The 19,231-nt window shown below is 45.3% G+C and overlaps 2 protein-coding genes and 1 pseudogene across 2 annotated transcripts in view; 1 reads left to right on the top strand and 2 right to left on the bottom strand.

Moving 5' to 3' along the window:
• Window positions 1-588: 588 nt before the first annotated feature.
• Window positions 589-2,491, bottom strand: LOC129356148 (nuclear factor 7, brain-like; annotated as a pseudogene).
• Window positions 2,492-3,188: 697 nt separating this feature from the next.
• On the top strand, window positions 3,189-12,215 carry LOC129356162 (ketohexokinase-like). The gene is given in 9 exon segments (XM_055025767.1): window positions 3,189-3,392; window positions 3,395-3,461; window positions 4,246-4,362; window positions 6,229-6,363; window positions 7,863-7,935; window positions 11,482-11,628; window positions 11,699-11,787; window positions 11,852-12,006; window positions 12,077-12,215. Coding segments are annotated over 9 exon segments (951 nt in total). The 5' UTR covers window positions 3,189-3,316; the 3' UTR covers window positions 12,169-12,215.
• A 3,100-nt stretch (window positions 12,216-15,315) lies between these two features.
• The window catches only part of LOC129356161 (phospholipid transfer protein-like), a 9,731-nt gene continuing 5,815 nt past the window's right edge, over window positions 15,316-19,231 (bottom strand). Inside the window, exons 9-15 of the mRNA XM_055025766.1 lie at window positions 19,064-19,123; window positions 18,819-18,983; window positions 18,606-18,673; window positions 17,743-17,785; window positions 17,599-17,662; window positions 17,439-17,515; window positions 15,316-16,777 (exon numbers count right to left, since the gene is read on the bottom strand). Of these exons, the coding sequence (XP_054881741.1) occupies window positions 16,664-16,777; window positions 17,439-17,515; window positions 17,599-17,662; window positions 17,743-17,785; window positions 18,606-18,673; window positions 18,819-18,983; window positions 19,064-19,123 (591 nt within the window). The 3' untranslated portion in view covers window positions 15,316-16,663. The remainder of the gene's footprint in view (window positions 16,778-17,438; window positions 17,516-17,598; window positions 17,663-17,742; window positions 17,786-18,605; window positions 18,674-18,818; window positions 18,984-19,063; window positions 19,124-19,231) is intronic.

The raw sequence follows: 19,231 nt of genomic DNA, 5'->3' as shown, positions 1-19,231 counted from the left end.
TGCAAATTGAGACATTTTTTGTGCAAACTTGTTTTGCAAATAAACGTTTAATTACAAAAAATCAAAAAATAACCTAGTTAAATCGAAGTCAAGTTAAACAGTTTTATTTAATTTTATGGAGATTATTTAAATCCAAAATTATACATTTTATTCATATTGTCAAAATGTTTCCTACATATATTTAAAACAATGTAGTTTAATTACAGCGTTACTCATTTAAACTTTAGTAGAAAACATTTAGTTTGTTGTAATTCAGATTTTATAAACTTGTGGCTGAAGGCAATAAAGTTTAATATATCAAAAAATTACATCTTCATGTTCAAAAATGTTTCAAATATGGTTGAAAAATTTATATAAAACAACAATAAGGTTTATTCACTCTATCCTGCTGTCATTTTTTAGTGCCATAATTTGTCTACTTCTGAATAAAGTTAGGAACAATTCATTAATATTCAGTATTTTGAGTTTTAAAGCAGTGATGGAGGAAACAGTTTTCATTTGGATAAATGATCAAACTCTTGACTTTTATGAGTTTTGTGAATTTTCCTCTGAGTTCTTTGAAATGAAGGACAGAATTTGGACAAAATGTAAGTTTACAAAATACTTTAATGACTCATTAAAATGAAACATTGTGCTTTGGTGGCGCAGCGATTGAGCACAACTCACATATGAAGGCCTCAGTCGCAGGTTCGATTCCCGGTCTGGTGACCTTACCCTCTTTCCTGTCGATTAACTAATAAAGGTCAATAAAACATTTTTAAAAAATCATAATAAACAGTAGAAAACTAAAATGTGTCTTTTTCCCTAAATAAACATGAAGAAAAAAATCTAAAGTCATTTTTGAGGTAGAGTTGAGAAATTAAAGTAACATTTAAAAAAAAGAAAACAGGAATTAAAGTGTTAACTAAGCTTTAGTTGATAAAGTTAACTAAATCCTGATACCGACTTTTAGATGGATTCATAAAAATCAAGATCTGATCAGAGCCACACAGGAAGTAAAGAAGTTTCACTTCCTGTCACATTTAGTTTGTAGCATCTGGATCTGAAGCAGAAAGCAACGCGATGATGCAAACAGTTTCAATCTGATCAATAAGGATCAATCTGATCAGAGCTGCTGTTTGATCACTGACATCTCCATCGGGAGGATCCTGGTTGTTTTCACCGTTCTGAAGTAAGGGAACATCCGGTCAGTGAAGGTGTGTGTGACGGTGTATGTGTGTGTTCGTGTCCAGATCAGAGAAGGACAGATTCCCTCCATCCCAGTCCAGATCCACTCGGATCCTCTGGATCTTCCTCTGGACGCAGAGATCAGCGGAAGGAGCCGACGGGCAGACAGCTGAGTAAATCCCTTCATAGAACCAGATGACCGATAACCCAGACTTTATGTCCCGCTTCCTGTGGACGGATTCGGCCAACACGCCCAGCACCCACACTCTGTTGTCTCCAACAACATCCCAGCTGTGGATCCCGGAGTTAAAGCCCTCGGCCGAGAACGGACCACTCTGCCCCAAACCGCTCCGGATTATCAGGAAGCTGCTGCTGCTCTCCAAACGTCCAACTGGTCAGATCGTCAGACAGATGGAGTCCTGAACCAGCCGTGTTTGGGTCCAGAACCAGAGAGTGTAGGTCACCATGTCCTTCATGTTGCTCCAGATGTTGAAGGCCAGGTTGCCCAGATGTTTGGCCTGGTCTATCAGAGCTCCTGAGGGCAGCTGTGGATCCTCCAGCAGGGGGCAGCGCTGGACTCTTTCCACTGCAGCCTTGTAGTTGTGCAGGAATGAGACGTCTTCAGCTCTCAGCTCCTCCTCTGTGGCTCTGACTGTGTCTGAAAGAGCTGCTATCTCTCTGCTCAGAGCCTCCATCTTCTCCTCCATCATCCCTCTCTTCTGCTCCTCTTCCTCCCTCAGTGCAGCCAGCCTGGCCTCCTCTTCTCTGCTAGAAACTGATGAAGCTTCTTAACTGCTCAACAATCTGCCTCTCTGTGTGTCGGGCCTGGACCTTCATGTGTTCTGCTGTCTGATCAAACTCCTCTTTAACTTCCTTCTTCTGCTCCAGTTTCTTCTTTAAAGGCTCCAGAGATGTTTTCAGATTCTCTCTGTGATCCTGAGCAGCTTCATCGATGGCTCTGAATCTGTGCTTGATGTGTTTTTCTGAATCTCTGCAGACGAGACAAACTGGCTGCTGATGGGTCCAGACAGAAGAGTTTGAGTTTCTCAGAGTGCAGACTGCAGAGACTCTCTGAAGCTTTTTGCTCTCTCTGCTCTAAGAATGATTCACAGAGGTTCTTCAGGGCCAGGTTACATAGAGGAGCGTCTGTTATGGATCTTTTCCTACAAACCGGACATGAGCGTCCAGCTCTGACTGTCCAGCAGGTCTGCAGACAGTCCTTACAGAAGCTGTGGCTGCAGGGCAGGATGACTGGACGCTTATAGACGTCACAGCAGACCGGACAGCAGAGATCCTCCTCCAACCTGGATGCCATTTCTTCTCCGACTGAAACGAAACCAAAGTGGACAAAGCGTGAAACCAGGAAGTCATTTTCCTTCCAACACATCTTACTTTCACTTTGATGTAGTTGTTGGTTTTCCATCTGCAGCAGTCTGTGTTTCAGTGTTTCAGCTCTCCCTCTGTTCCACTGTTTAGTCTTACCTGACCAGGTGATGAGATGATCCTCGTATTTATTCATGAAAAGTTTCTTTCTCTGTGACGCCCATTGAATAACTTCCTGTTTTCTTCAACAGTTCCTGGAAATTCCAGTCTTTAGGCACAAATATGGCGCCCTCTATAGGATTTCCTTTGTACCTGCAGGTTTAGAAGCGCCACTACCGCATGTATCCATGTAATCCATCACGAAGTTCTCCATCTGCTAAGCAAAGCATTTCAGGAAAAGTTTCTGGACTTTATCTTGAAAGACCTGAGAATGGAAGAAAAGCTCCGCTCTGCAGGGACAACATTGATTTATTTAAGATTGATTGATTTATTCATTCTGTCACATCTTACATACTTGTTTCAAATGTGTTTTTATTATTTATTTTCAGGTGATTTTTAAATATTGACCAAGGTTCTTTTCCGAAGTTTCTGCGTGTTTCTCTGTGAAACCCCGTTAATACCCGATGCCCTCTCATTCCGCCTCAGTCCAGCAGGGGCAGCAGAGCAGTTCTGAGTTCACAGGTTGCTCAGAGATCACGTGACAGGAAGTGAAACGTGTACTTTACGACATTCACTGTGCTCTTTGCCTTGCAGTCAGAAGCTGTGGGACTTTTATTTTGTAGCCTCCACCGACAGGAAGTGAAGCATAAAATGTGACTTTGATCTGATGATGACCTGCGTCCGCATCAAAGTCCAAACTGAAAGCAACATGGCGGACCAGAAGAAGATCCTGTGTGTGGGTCTGGTTGTCTGGACGTCATCAGCGTGGTGGAAGAATACCCGGAGGAGGACCGACACCAGGTCAGAACCGGGTCAGGACCGGGTCAGGACCGGGTCAGGACCGGGTCAGGACCGGTTCAGGACCGGGTCAGGACCGGGTCAGGACCGGGTCAGGACCGGTTCAGGACCGGGTCAGAACCGGACCGGATGATGGTTCTGGTGGTTCTGGAGGTTCTGAGTCTAATGGTTTAACTGGGTCTATATTCTAATTTGTCATGTTAGTAGATGTATTTCTGAACGTAGCTGCTGTTGCACATGAATGTGATAAATTTTCACTTTAAATGAAGGTATAAATGTTTTTTCTGGAACGGAAATATGTTGGATTTTCATGTTGAAAATCCAACATGGAAAAATGAAATGTTACTCTAATAATCTTCTGTAATGAGTAAATGTGATCTGTCTAAAAGCAGCCGATGCTAACAGGATAATCCTGAAAACCAACATGGCAGTGTCTCTAACCAACATGGCGGTGTCTCTAACCAACATGGCGGTGTCTCTAACCAACATGGCGGTGTCTCTAACCAACATGGCGGTGTCTCTAACCAACATGGCGTGTCTCTAACCAACATGGCGGTGTCTCTAACCAACATGGCGGTGTCTCTAACCAACATGGCGGTGTCTCTAACCAACATGGCGGTGTCTCTAACCAACATGGCGGTGTCTCTAACCAACATGGCGGTGTCTCTAACCAACATGGCGGTGTCTCTAACCAACATGGCGGTGTCTCTAACCAACATGGCGGTGTCTCTAACCAACATGGCGGTGTCTCTAACCAACATGGCGGTGTCTCTAACCAACATGGCGGTGTCTCTGCAGGTGTGTGTCGCAGCGGTGGCAGCGTGGAGGAAACGCTTCAAACTCGTGTACGGTTCTGTCCCTGCTGGGGGCGCCGTGCGCCTTCATGGGCTCGCTGGCTGCCGGGCCGGTGGCGGAGTGAGTATCAGTTCGTCCAGATCACCCACAGAACGGACCAATCACAGCTCGGTCTGAGTCTGATCCACTCAGCCAGATTCACTGGAGAAATGATGATCACCACCCAGCCTCCTGATTGGTCCGTTACCGCCATGGCTGTGATTCCCTGGAACATCAGGACAGATCAATAAATTGGCACCAGAGGCTTGGTCAGGTCTGTCAGCGTTCCTGCTGTCTGACCCAGATGGATCTGCAGATTGGTCCTCTGTTGGGGGCGGAATGGGACGGTTCAGTTCCCACGTAGGACAGGACTTAAGGACTAAACTGTCCACTCTTGATGGAGTTCAGTCCTTTGGCTTGTGCTACACCACTAAAACCAGTAGGAAGCCATTGGCCAGGTTTATCAGGACCTGCAGGTTCTGCGCTTGGTGTTGGACCAGTTTTCATTTACTGAAGTTCTGAATGTTATCAGGCAAAGGACGCCATACTGGCAAAGGACGCCATACTGGCACATTTAATACAACTGCTGGTCCATCAGACACCTGATGGAGCCGGATGTTCTGGTCCGTCCGGATGTTCCTGTCAGAGACATGATTGGTCCAGATGTTTGCTTTACATGAACCCTTTGGTACCAGACTGCAGGTGCAGCAGGTTCTGTAGGTGCAGCAGGTTCTGCAGGTGCAGCAGGTTCTGCAGGTGCAGCAGGTTCTGCAGGTGCAGCAGGTTCAGCAGGTTCTGCAGGTTCTGGCAGTAGAGTGGACCCAGCTCCCAGTTTGCAGAGGCGACAGCCTGAATACTTTCTAACCCAAGATGAAAACTTTCCCTTCAGATGAAGCTGGTCCGACTGGGGTTATGCTGAGTTGTCTCTGTAGTCATGCTGTTACCAGCTGCCAGAGTACAAACTGCTTCTTCTCACTTTCTCCTACGATTTCCAGTTTGCATCATTTGCTGTTATTGTTAACTTTTTGTTTTCTTTACTTTCAGGGCAGGACCTTCCTTCAGAGCTGGAGCCTGAGGCACCCACCTTCCCCTGCCTTATGTTGTCTGCTTTTGTTTGTTGAACTGAAATGATTTGTGTTGTGCTTTCTGCATAATGACAAAATTTAAAATCATAAAGTCTGAATCTCTCCTGGACAAAGCTACTGACTAACTCTACCTGTTAGTTTATCCTGCAGCTTTTACAACCGGCTCAGCGCTAACGGTGTTTCTCTTCCAGATGAAGCAGCTGCTCACATGAACTGATTACTTTTCATTGACACAGAAAGTTCTCCTGGTTCAGTTCTTCTGATTCTTCTTCTTGTGTCTCTCAAACCTCCATAGCTACTGGTACTGAGCCTGGTTCTGGTTCTGCTGGAGGTTTCTTCCTGTTGAAAGGGAGGTTTTCCTCTCCACTGTCGCCTCCTACTGGTCTAAATGACTAGATGTTCATTAATAACTGGGATTGAATTGAAGTGACTTTGTCGCCTTGTGTTGTGATGCTGTAGAAATAAACTGAAACTGTTTCCTCTGTTGAATTCCTCTTTCCTATAGGAAACCTTTTCCTGTCCTGATTCTTTTATTTTGAAGTGCTGAAAAGTTTCCTGTCTGTAGCTTTATTTTGGAGGATTTTCAGAAGTTTGGTATCGACGTGTCTCTGGTTTCTGAGCATGCTCAGTGCGTATCTCCGGCCTCCGTGGTCATCAGCAACATCCGCACAGGAAGCAGAACCATCCTGCATATGAACAGGTGTGTGTGTGTGTGTGTGTGTGTGTGTGTGTGTGTGTGTCACTGATTGCCTCTGTTTTTACAGCTTCACGGTCATAGCAGAAGTTGCGCCCCCTGCTGTTCAGCCCTCTGTCAGAGCTTTTATTTTGAAGTAGATGTTAATGTTTCCTGTCTGTCTCTCAGTTTCATCATGGCCGACTTCTTGCAGCGTGCCATTGACGTGTCAGCAGTTGCTTGGCAGGTCAAAGGTCAAACTCCAAGTGCATGTTGCGTGGTTTGTCCATCCAGCGGATCTCGAACCGTCCTCCTCTACGATACGTAAGAGGCCCCCTGTCTGTGGTGATGGGAGTTTAGTGAACGCTGCTCCACGTGTTGAAGAAATCAGGAGGAAATGATCTGATCTTATCCACTGCAGACTCAACTTCAGGTTCAGAAAGAGAACGTAGCCATCGCCCAGCAGCGCTCTGCCCACGGCAGCAAAGATGGCCGCCGCAACACTTTGTTTACACAGTAAAGATGGCCGCCATCTCTGGATGTGTTTTTAAAGTTGTTGAGCAACTGCATGGTCACCTGTTGAAGGGAGATGATAAACAGAAAGCTAACCGCTAACAGCCTTTAGCGGAGCACCAACTGCAGCTGTTTGGGGCTGACCAGATCGGGACCGGAGCGTTCAGACCGCCAAGACGGATTGGGATTGAGGCGTATCCATGCTGCGTGAACGTTTCCTCTGATGGGTCGGAGCCAGTTCAGCGTCCCGATCCGGTCCATGTGTGGGATTCTGACCCGCAGCACCAGTATGGATGGATGGCAGAACCAACATGTCTGCCAGGCCCAGGACCAGCTCAGCGATGATGTAATGGATCAAGAAAGTGCTCAAAGATCAGAACCTGACAGAACCAGTCAGCCTGCAGCAGAAAGTCACTCCTGAGTCCCTGGTTCTGATCGGGATCAGCAGAACCAGGAAATAATCAGGTTACAGCTGAAAAACAGAGTGTAAACCTGCCTGAAACCCAAAGTGGATGTGAAAAAGTTTATTCAGCTCTAAGTGCCTCATTGGTCCATCAGTTTCACACTGTAAAAAACAAGACATTTGTCTTTTCTAGTGGAAATGTCTTTGTCCATTTGACAAAGACAAAACCAACTTATAGGTGACTTTGCAGTAAGAGGAACTTGCTTAAGATCAACAGTTCCTCAGTTCTGGTGTCAAAAGGTGCGATTATTTCACTGATAATAAATAGTCTCAGTGAAATCAGTGAAGCTGGTGTTGTTGACACAAACTCCTTTTTCTTGCTGAAACGCTTCCTGTAAATTAGTTTAGAGCTCAGATATTCACAGAATCTAGACTGAAATATTTGGTTGGATTTTGTGTTTTTGCAGTGTAAAGAATCAGAACCGGATCAGAACCGGATGTTCAGTAGGAAGTCTGCAGTGGTTTGGGTTTAATTCAGTAATTAATGCATTTTTATGTTCATCAATCAGCCACTGATCTGAGAATAACATTCATTCATAATAACCAGAAAACTGTAAAAACTCCTTCAAGAGTCACTTTGATTTTAAGTATAAAATAATTTGATTTCCGGATCAGAACCATCTGCACTTTATCCAGACGAATCGATTTTGGGATGAAAACTCAAATCCATAAAGTTTAATTTCAATGTTTGTGATTGTAGATGTTTGTGCTGAACTCGTCTTCCTCGATGAAGGTCATCAGGTCAAACAGAACCGGGCCAGAATCGGGTTTGACCTGAAGGACTGGATGAGGTTCTGGACTGAACCCGTCCTGGTTCTGGAGAACTGAACCTGGTTCTGTCTGTCAGGGATCTTCCTGATGTAACGGCGGAGGACTTTTCCAGAATCGACCTGGCTCAGTTCAAGTGGATCCACTGGGAGGTGAGGAACCAGAACCAGAACCAGACCAGTGGTCCCACTCTGCACCAGTGTAGCAGAACATCCTATCCACTGGTTCTGGCCCGGTGAGATCCGACGAGCCAGAACCGCTTCTCTCTAATAGATCTGACAAATGAAATGTCTTTTCTGCTGACACTGGTTTTACTGGTTTTACTGGTTTTACTGAGTGTTTACTGGTTTTCCTGGGTGTTTACTGGTTTTACTGGTTTTACTGGTTTTACTGAGTGTTTACTGGTTTTCCTGGGTGTTTACTGGTTTTACTGGTTTTACTGGTTTTACTGAGTGTTTACTGGTTTTCCTGAGTGTTTACTGGTTTTACTGGTTTTACTGGTTTTACTGAGTGTTTACTGGTTTTCCTGTGTTACTGGTTTTCCTGAGTGTTTACTGGTTTTACTGGGTGTTTACTGGTTTTCCTGGGTGTTTACTGGTTTTCCTGGGTGTTTACTGGTTTTACTGGTTTTACTGAGTGTTTACTGGTTTTCCTGGGTGTTTACTGGTTTTCCTGGGTGTTTACTGGTTTTACTGGTGTTTACTGGTTTTACTGGGTGTTTACTGGTTTTCCTGAGTGTTTACTGGTTTTACTGAGTGTTTACTGGTTTTCCTGAGTGTTTACTGGTTTTACTGGGTGTTTACTGGTTTTCCTGAGTGTTTACTGGTTTTCCTGAGTGTTTACTGGTTTTACTGGGTGTTTACTGGTTTTCCTGAGTGTTTACTGGTTTACTGGTTTTACTGGTTTTACTGAGTGTTTACTGGTTTTCCTGGGTGTTTACTGGTTTTACTGGTGTTTACTGGTTTTACTGGGTGTTTACTGGTTTTCCTGAGTGTTTACTGGTTTACTGGGTGTTACTGGTTTTACTGGGTGTTTACTGGTTTTACTGGGTGTTTACTGGTTTACTGGGTGTTTACTGGTTTTCCTGAGTGTTTACTGGTTTTCCTGGTGTTTACTGGTTTTCCTGAGTGTTTACTGGTTTTACTGGGTGTTTACTGGTTTTACTGAGTGTTTACTGGTTTTCCTGGGTGTTTACTGGTTTTCCTGAGTGTTTACTGGTTTTACTGGGTGTTTACTGGTTTTTCCTGGGTGTTTACTGGTTTTACTGGGTGTTTACTGGTTTTACTGGGTGTTTACTGGTTTTCCTGAGTGTTTACTGGTTTTACTGGTTTTACTGGTTTTACTGGTTTTACTGAGTGTTTACTGGTTTTCCTGAGTGTTTACTGGTTTACTGGTTTTACTGAGTGTTTACTGGTTTTCCTGGGTGTTTACTGGTTTTCCTGAGTGTTTACTGGTTTTACTGGGTGTTTACTGGTTTTCCTGGGTGTTTACTGGTTTACTGGGTGTTTACTGGTTTTACTGGGTGTTTACTGGTTTACTGGGTGTTTACTGGTTTACTGGGTGTTTACTGGTTTTCCTGAGTGTTTACTGGTTTTACTGAGTGTTTACTGGTTTTCCTGAGTGTTTACTGGTTTTACTGGGTGTTTACTGGTTTTCCTGGGTGTTTACTGGTTTTACTGGGTGTTTACTGGTTTTACTGGGTGTTTACTGGTTTTACTGGGTGTTTACTGGTTTTCCTGAGTGTTTACTGGTTTTCCTGAGTGTTTACTGGTTTTACTGGGTGTTTACTGGTTTTCCTGAGTGTTTACTGGTTTTACTGGTTTTACTGGTTTTACTGAGTGTTTACTGGTTTTCCTGGGTGTTTACTGGTTTTACTGGGTGTTTACTGGTTTTACTGGGTGTTTACTGGTTTTCCTGAGTGTTTACTGGTTTTACTGGGTGTTACTGGTTTTCCTGGGTGTTTACTGGTTTTACTGGTGTTTACTGGTTTTACTGAGTGTTTACTGGTTTTCCTGGGTGTTTACTGGTTTTCCTGAGTGTTTACTGTTTTACTGGGTGTTTACTGGTTTTCCTGGGTGTTTACTGGTTTTACTGGGTGTTTACTGGTTTTACTGGGTGTTTACTGGTTTTCCTGAGTGTTTACTGGTTTTCCTGAGTGTTTACTGGTTTTACTGGGTGTTTACTGGTTTTCCTGGGTGTTTACTGGTTTTACTGGTTTTACTGGTTTTACTGGTTTTCCTGGGTGTTTACTGGTTTTCCTGGGTGTTTACTGGTTTTCCTGAGTGTTTACTGGTTTACTGGGTGTTTACTGGTTTTCCTGAGTGTTTACTGGTTTTCCTGAGTGTTTACTGGTTTTACTGGTGTTTACTGGTTTTCCTGAGTGTTTACTGGTTTTACTGGTTTTACTGGTTTTACTGGTTTTACTGAGTGTTTACTGGTTTTCCTGGGTGTTTACTGGTTTTCCTGAGTGTTTACTGGTTTTACTGGGTGTTTACTGGTTTTCCTGGGTTTACTGGTTTTACTGGGTGTTTACTGGTTTTACTGGGTGTTTACTGGTTTTCCTGAGTGTTTACTGGTTTTCCTGAGTGTTTACTGGTTTTACTGGGTGTTTACTGGTTTTACTGGGTGTTTACTGGTTTTCCTGAGTGTTTACTGGTTTTCCTGAGTGTTTACTGGTTTTACTGGGTGTTTACTGGTTTTCCTGGGTGTTTACTGGTTTTACTGGATGTTTACTGGTTTTACTGGATGTTTACTGGTTTTACTGTGTGTTTACTGGTTTTCCTGGGTGTTTACTGGTTTTACTGGGTGTTTACTGGTTTTACTGAGTGTTTACTGGTTTTACTGGGTGTTTACTGGTTTTACTGGGTGTTTACTGGTTTTCCTGAGTGTTTACTGGTTTTACTGGGTGTTTACTGGTTTTCCTGAGTGTTTACTGGTTTTCCTGGGTGTTTACTGGTTTTACTGGATGTTTACTGGTTTTACTGTGTGTTTACTGGTTTTACTGGGTGTTTACTGGTTTTACTGGGTGTTTACTGGTTTTACTGGGTGTTTACTGGTTTTCCTGGGTGTTTACTGGTTTTCCTGAGTGTTTACTGGTTTTACTGGGTGTTTACTGGTTTTCCTGAGTGTTTACTGGTTTTCCTGAGTGTTTACTGGTTTTCCTGGGTGTTTACTGGTTTTGGGTGTTTACTGGTTTTACTGGGTGTTTACTGGTTTTCCTGGGTGTTTACTGGTTTTCCTGGGTGTTTACTGGTTTTCCTGAGTGTTTACTGGTTTTACTGGGTGTTTACTGGTTTTCCTGGGTGTTTACTGGTTTTACTGGGTGTTTACTGGTTTTACTGGATGTTTACTGGTTTTCCTGGGTGTTTACTGGTTTTCCTGAGTGTTTACTGGTTTTCCTGGGTGTTTACTGGTTTTACTGGGTGTTTACTGGTTTTACTGGGTGTTTACTGGTTTTCCTGGGTGTTTACTGGTTTTCCTGAGTGTTTACTGGTTTTACTGGGTGTTTACTGGTTTTCCTGAGTGTTTACTGGTTTTACTGGATGTTTACTGGTTTTCCTGAGTGTTTACTGGTTTTACTGGATGTTTACTGGTTTTCCTGGGTGTTTACTGGTTTTCCTGGGTGTTTACTGGTTTTCCTGGGTGTTTACTGGTTTTCCTGGGTGTTTACTGGTTTTCCTGCTCTCCTGCTGGGTCAGGGCCGAAACCCTGGCGAACAGGTGAAGATGATCCTGCAGGTGGAGAAGTTTAACGCCCAGCTTCCTGACCATCAGAGGATCGGCGTCTCTGTGGAGATCGAGAAAACCAGAGAGCCGCTGTACGAGCTCTTCCCCTACGGAGACGTGGTACGGAAGCGTCCAGGTTCGGACGGATCCGGTCCGACCCGTCGTTGATCGGGTTCTGGTTGTTTTCCAGGTGTTTGTAAGCAAAGACGTTGCTCGTCAATTTGGCTTCGACTCGGCTGAAGCGGCTCTGAAAGGACTCTACCCTCGAGTGAAGAAGGGGTGAGGGAGCAAAGGTCAGAGGAACGACACAGACGGTTCTGGTTCTGACCCGTCTGTCTCTCAGGGCTGTCCTGATCTGTGCCTGGGCTGAGAAAGGAGCGGACGCTTTGGGTCCTGACGGTCTGCTGCTCCACTCCGACGCGTTTCCTGAGACGCTGGTGGACACGCTGGGAGCCGGAGACACCTTCAACGCCGGCGTCCTCCACACGCTGTCCAACGGTGAGGCGGCTGGCCTGTTCTCTGGTTCTGATCCGGCCCGGTTCTGATCCATTAACGTTTCTGCCTGCAGGAGGAAGCGTGCAGGATGCGCTGGCCTTTGGCTGCCGGATTGCGGGCAGGAAGTGTGGTTTCCATGGTTATGAAGGCATCAGAGACAAGTGATGCAGAACCGACCCGATGGAACCGACCCGACCCGACGGAACCGACCCGACGGAACCGACCCGACGGAACCGACCCGACGGAACCGACCCAACGGAACCGACCCGACGGAACCGACCCGACGGAACCGACCCGACCCGATGGAACCGACCCGACCCGACGGAACCGACCCGACGGAACCGACCCGACGGAACCGATCCGACGGAACCGACCCGACCCGACGGAACCGACCCGACCCGACGGAACCGACCCGACCCGACGGAACCGACCCGACCCGACGGAACCGACCCGACCCGACAGTTCGGAACCTGAAATAACTTCTAGATCTGATCAATAACTCATCAATGACCAATGGTCTATCAACAGAAATGTCTGTTTTGACTTAATTTCTATGAATAATAATAATCTGAGCAGAGAGCGTGTTGGTGGATTGTTGCCATGACTCAGCTGTGTTTAGTTTTATAATCAAGCTCTAAATATGATTCAGTAATATTAATAATGTTACATCAGAGCCACCAAAACATCTTAGAGATGGATAGATTTGATCCAGAATAATGTGTTTCTGTCATGAATGAGGAATAAATAACAAGACAAATGGCTTTTAGCCTTTGATAGTAGAAACTGGAACTTTGATGATTTTGATCATATTGACTAAATGTAATGTTCATGGCTTGTTTCATAATCGATGACCGCATCGTGCTTTTATGATGTGAAGCACTTTGCTGAAATGTTCTGTTCTATAAACCTGACTGGTTTAAAAGCTACTTGTAGCTGATCAGTCCACAACCAACTGGGATTAAAGTCTGAATTTAAGCTCATGGGTCACAAAAAAGTGAGAATAATTCAAAGTGAGTTTCTGGACAGCAGGCCTGAAACCTGAAACGTTCCCACTTCCTGTTCAACTTTAAATTGATCCTTTAGTTTTGTAAAATGATCCTGTAACACCCACTTCTTCTTCAGATGTTTTTATTCCAGCTTCATTTGTTACAGTAAATAACAGCAATACTTAACTGCACATATCAGAACATTTTCCAGGGAACATCAAATATGAGAAAGTGACAGTATTTATTCACAAGTCTGATGTGACGGAAGATCCTGGAAGATCCCGGAAGATCCTGGAAGATCCTGGAATCCTGGAGCAGAAGCTCAGAGACGACTAACTTCAGCCAAGCATGAAAGCAAGTTGCTTTTCTAGGGACTTAAAGTTGCTTCACAATTATTCAATCAAATAAAAATCACCTCAGATGTAACCTGGGGTAAAACCGCCCTTAATCCCACCTTTGCTGCTCCATTGGTTAGAGTGACAGTCAGTCACAGAGCATTCAGCCAATCACGGCACCTGAAGTGGTTTCAGGCCTGCTCCAGCTTTCCCATCAGGTGTGAGGAGGAGAGCTGTAGACCTGACCAGCCATGAAGTCATCATGCACTGATCTATAAAAGGAATTGGCCTGGTGACCCTTTAAAGCAGGGGAGCTCAAGTCCAGTCCTGGAGAGCTACCGTCTCGCCGCGGTCTGTCGCCTCTCGCCGCGGTCTGTCGCCTCTCGCCGCGGTCTGTCGCCACTCGCCGCGGTCTGTCGCCTCTCGCCGCGGTCTGTCGCCTCTCGCCGCGGTCTGTCGCCTCTCGCCGCGGTCTGTCGCCTCTCGCCGCGGTCTGTCGCCACTCGCCGCGGTCTGTCGCCTCTCGCCGCGGTCTGTCGCCACTCGCCGCGGTCTGTCGCCTCTCGCCGCGGTCTGTCGCCTCTCGCCGCGGTCTGTCGCCTCTCGCCGCGGTCTGTCGCCACTCGCCGCGGTCTGTCGCCTCTCGCCGCGGTGTGTCGCCTCTCGCCGCGGTCTGTCGCCTCTCGCCGCGGTCTGTCGCCACTCGCCGCGGTCTGTCGCCTCTCGCCGCGGTCTGTCGCCTCTCGCCGCGGTCTGTCGCCTCTCGCCGCGGTCTGTCGCCTCTCGCCGCGGTCTGTCGCCTCTCGCCGCGGTCTGTCGCCACTCGCCGCGGTCTGTCGCCTCTCGCCGCGGTCTGTCGCCTCTCGCCGCGGTCTGTCGCCTCTCGCCGCGGTCTGTCGCCTCTCGCCGCGGGCCTCGGTGAGGGGACTCAGAATGTGACGGTAAGTAATCTTCATAAAATGACAGCGTGTCTTTATGTTGAATTCGTTGACCTGTCAGTGGCATTAAATATGGAAAATGCTGAATGTATGTGGAGAAAACGTGTTAAAACTGTTGTGTAATCATCTGTGTGCGTTAGCTAGCATTGAAGCTAAAGTGGGAACACAGCGGATCGCTGCACCATGTTAGGTCCACGTTAATGTGAACCACACGTTAAGTGACTGCAGATACTTATTTTAAAAGCACATAATCGGCTGTGGATGACGGAGGGAATGTAACTGAAATACATATTTTCTTCCAGATGCAAATTGAAAAACCAAGTTGGTAATCACAGGGTGAAGGAGGATATTCACATCATTTCTGTCTTTTTTGATTGTTTGATTTGTGTGTCTTATACTGTGTTTTATTTGGCATTAGATGGAATATGCCCTTTGCTGGGTTATGCTATGAAATTAAATTGGTGTTCTCCTATTTCCCCAGTCCAGTTCTGAGCAGCAGAGAGCAGCTGAAGCAGGACAGGCTTTAGGTTTTCCTGAACAGATCGATTCCTCCAGCTGGACGATCAGAACCTGAGAGCAGCAGGTGTTGAGTCAGACACGGACAGGTAGGGAACGAAGAGTCACTTTTAACGGCCAGGTGTGTTTGGCTAACTATATTTCTCCAAGTCAGCTTCTTTATGTTGTTTTAAAAAATTGTAATTGTTGTTTGAAACATTTTATTTTCAATCCAAAAGTTTTGATCACATATCTGTTTTTTGTTGACATGATTTTTTTGATTGAATAATTGTGACACTAATGTAACTCCATAGTTTTCTGGATGTGGGCAGTTTGCTGCCTGACACTTGCTAGCGCTAAGCTATCTGGGTCTAACTTACCAAGATCCTGCTTGATAGTTGTAGTTGCCAAAAATATTGATTCATTAATGCTTCCAGTTTTTTCATCAATTAAATTAAAATCGATTTGAAAAAGCCAGTTGTGTTGCCACAAGGTTTCTTTGCTGTATCCACTCGCGTGTTTGTAGAGGAAAATAAAAACTTCCACAGCGCTCCGAAAAAAGGATGCAAAACAAAAATTTATTCCACAGTTTTGTGAGATTTCCTTTACAAGAGCAGTTGTATCTTATCTAACCTTCACAAACAACTATGTTTGAAAAACCGTGTGGCTCTGTAGATAAACTAGCAGCGCCTTTCCTTTCTCCTTGTTAACGCTACAGCGTCCACACCGCGTTTGCATAAATTGCGAAATGAACACTTAAACTATAAACATACAACTTAAAATAAAACACTAATTGACAACAAAACATTACAAATTAGCTACATGCAGTACTAATAATTCTTCCTAAACTTCAATAAATTCACTTATTAAATTACATATTAAACAAAATGTTTTAACAATAACTGAATATTACTTCACATTAACTTGGCCTCCACACCAGTGAATCAAGATCTGGTGTTTCTCGCCATGGTGAGAAACAGCATCAGCTCCGTGTCCTTTTAAACAGTTCTGCATCTTGAGTTTATTTGGGTTTTGTTGGAATTAAATTGTAAACATTAATAACCTACATCAGCCGATCATAAACAACATGAGCTGTTCAGATCACAGCTTTCCCCCAAAACACTGGCTGACCCGAAACTAAATGGCGCTGGTCTAAATTTAGTCATTTAGTTAGTAAATTTAGTCTTCAGTATCTTGAAAAACCACAACAGAAAATATGGAATTCATGATGAAACTGGAATTGAGCTTCCAGCCGTGCTGTGAAGCCTGAAGCAGAAACTCTGACATTGTTGAACTATGACATCATCAAGTCTACTTGTAAATACAACAGTGAGTTTTTATCAAAGAGGTTTTATTTATAAGGAACAGCATAAAAACCTCCAGGTGTTCAGTTACATGTTAATGTTTTAGTCTCCTTGCAGTTCAGCTGAGATTCAGAGGAAGATCTGCTTGGCTCATAAATACAATGATTGAACTGGAAAATGTCAGAAAGCAGGTTTATGTTTGTGTCAGTAAAACTTGTTGAATCTGCAGCTGCTGCATCAGCCTGTCGATATTTACATCTATTTATATCAGGTCAGCAGAAGACTATGGCCACACGTCTGTGCTTCTAAGGTTCGGTTCCACGGTCCAGTCTGTGTTTAGCCTCCTCTGGTGGTTCACACACACACACACACACACACACACACACACACACACACACACACACACACACACACACACACACACACACACACACACACACACACAGAGCTAAACATGCTCCCTCACATTCTTTCACAGAACCAGTACCAATGCTTAGCTGCCCTCGGCTCTGTGGTGCCCTCTAGTGGCAGCTCCAAGGTGTTGGGGAGTAAAAGGTGGTCGCAGGTGGTCATAATGTTCTGGCTGCCTGGTCCAGTTCTGCTTAGACAGCGGTGCTGGTGGTGTTGCTGGTGGTGGGCTGGATGTCGCTGCTTCCTGCCATCATTTCCCTCAGGCCTTTGCTGAAGTGCAGGTTGGCTCCGATCATGATGAAACCCTGTGGAGCAACGCAGCCTGATGATTGGTTGCTGCCGTCAGCTGCGCCGGTCAGGAGACCAGCTGCACATCGCATCCCCAAACCATTATTAAAGGAAACCTGTGATGCAAAATTTACACATTCTTGTGCTTCCGTTTGAGTCTCGTCTGCTTCTGCAAACACCCCAAGCAATTTCAAAATACAGAGGTGGTTTTGATTATAAGTTGTTTTTAGTGTCTGGAAAATTTGCCGTTACAAAATCCTCCTGAATATAGCATCACAAATCAGCAGGTACTGCCCTGTTTCCTGGCAACCCCAGTGAACCCCTTTAGAGCTGCATTCTCATTGGTTGTGCAGGAGGTTCCACTAATGCTTTTCAAAGATGTTTGGTTGTATAATTGCATCCGTTTGCAGCCGTTCTTGTGCAGTGAAACCATTGAGGGGGCGTGGCCAGCAGCAGCTTATTTGCGTTTAAAGAGAGAGAGCTCCTAAAACAGCTCATTTTGAAAAAGGCTTAATATCCAGAGCTGACCAGAAGAAAATCTGATTGAGTTTGTGCAAAAACTGTAATGAATATGTTTTGTATAGATCATAGACCGGTCCCGATCTGTCAAAGGAAGCATCGCCTTTAAAGATTAAACAAACGGATGTAAAACTCTGCAAACATCAGAGGTGAACACACATTGTGATACTCCACCACCTCCTCGATGAAATCCATCCCATCAGCCAGCGGGATCCGGACTCCCCTCTTGGTCCAGTCTAGACTCAGAACCAGAACAGAACCACTCAGAGCAGTGCTGGAACTCAGAAGTTCTGGTTCCAGACAAGGAGCGGGTTCTTACTGTTGATGAGAGGAACCACGGACATCTGCAGCATGGTCTTCAGAGGAGCCTGCAGAGGAATCAGCTGCAGACAGACAGATGGTCAGAACCGGTTCTGTGGGTCCATCAGGAGGCATTGAAACCAGGAAGTAAAGACACACTTACAGCGAGAGACTCCAGAGCTGACTGGTTGGAGAAGATCTTAAATCTGGAAGACAACAAAGATGTCTGATCTATCCAGAAATGAGGCATTGGAGCAAAATTTGACTGTAGACCAAGATCTGGTTTCAGAATTAAGGCTGCATCGTTCACACCAGGCCTATTCAGTCCACCTTAACCCGACTCTGGCCCATCTGTCTAGTCAAAGTCCAGTATGGTTGGTGAGTTGAGAATGCTAATCGACCTCTGACCTTTGGTCCTCCACGCCTCAGTCTGGGTTGGTTGAAGTGAACTCTGGTTCAGTTTGAATGTGAACGCCAAGCGGACCAGAGAGCGCTCCAAAGCAGGAAGTGGACGACAGTGCAAGGCATTCTGGATAAATCCAATCAAAGCTAACATGCTAGCCTAGCGCTAGCAGCAGAAATGGCTCCTGGTCTTCAGCCAAAGACTAAAGAGAAATCACTAAACTCTGACGCCTCCATCTTGTTTCAGCTGGTGAAACAGGAAGTTGCTCTCGGTGTCTTCAGAGGTTTTAGTGTCGTTTCCTCCAGTGGTTGTTGGTGCAGCGCCCCCACAGGCCAGGAGGGGAACATGCTGGTTGGACTCAGCAGCTGGAGGTGGAGCAGATGTTCTGGTTCCACTGGAACCGGGTCGACCATAGAAACACTGCTCAGAGCTGAAGCTGCTTCAAATCAACGTTTATTCTCTCACTTTAAAAACTTTTTAAACTGAGTTTTCTGGACTATTGGGGGAAACAGCCTAAGTGTTAAACCAGATGTGACTTCAGTTTGAGTCCAGAACCAGGAAGGGTTTGCGGTTCAAGTCTCGAACTAGGATGTGTGTTTAAAGGGTGGAAGTGAAACCTTTACCTGCGTAGATCAGCATGCACAGCCAGACGTTTTCCTCTCATGGAAACTTTTGCATTAAACTTAGCTTCCTGCAGAAAGAGAAAATAGTTGTTTTTGAACTAGTACCATTTAAATTCTTGTTCAGCCCGCTCCAGTAAACTGGAAGTTCTACTGGGCTGTAACCAATCAGACTGAGGATCCACCAATATCAGAGTAGTGGTGTGTGTTCGGTACCATGGTCATGCTGCTGAGCTGGACCGGAGATTTGCCTGGGGGCAGAACCATCACCTTGACGATGGCTGTCATGAGAACGGTGGCCCCGGACGTTTTGATGGAGGTTTTTGGAGGCGAGTTGACGGCAAGCTGTAAGGACAGCGGTGCGTCCACCAGAGCTGGGTTCTGACGGAACAACATCAAGAACATCAGGAACTACTGAGGGTTACAACCACTGGTTCTGATGGATCTCTGGTTCTGCTGACCATCATCATGATGGTTCCGAAATACGTCGTCCTCAGCAGCACCTCCAGATCTTTGGGCATCTGAAGGGAAAACGGGCAGAAGTTCAGTATCTTTGATTGTTGACTGGTTAGTGATTGATTGGTTGGGTTGATTGATTGAATTAAAGAAAAAACTGGACCTAAAGTGAA

Source organism: Poeciliopsis prolifica, unplaced genomic scaffold (genome assembly GCF_027474105.1).
Source record: "Poeciliopsis prolifica strain line A6 unplaced genomic scaffold, Auburn_PproV2 SCAFFOLD158, whole genome shotgun sequence".
Classification (NCBI taxonomy): domain Eukaryota; kingdom Metazoa; phylum Chordata; class Actinopteri; order Cyprinodontiformes; family Poeciliidae; genus Poeciliopsis; species Poeciliopsis prolifica.
The sequence above is the reverse complement of the archived record's forward strand: the minus strand, read 5'-3'. Positions and strand labels throughout refer to the sequence as shown.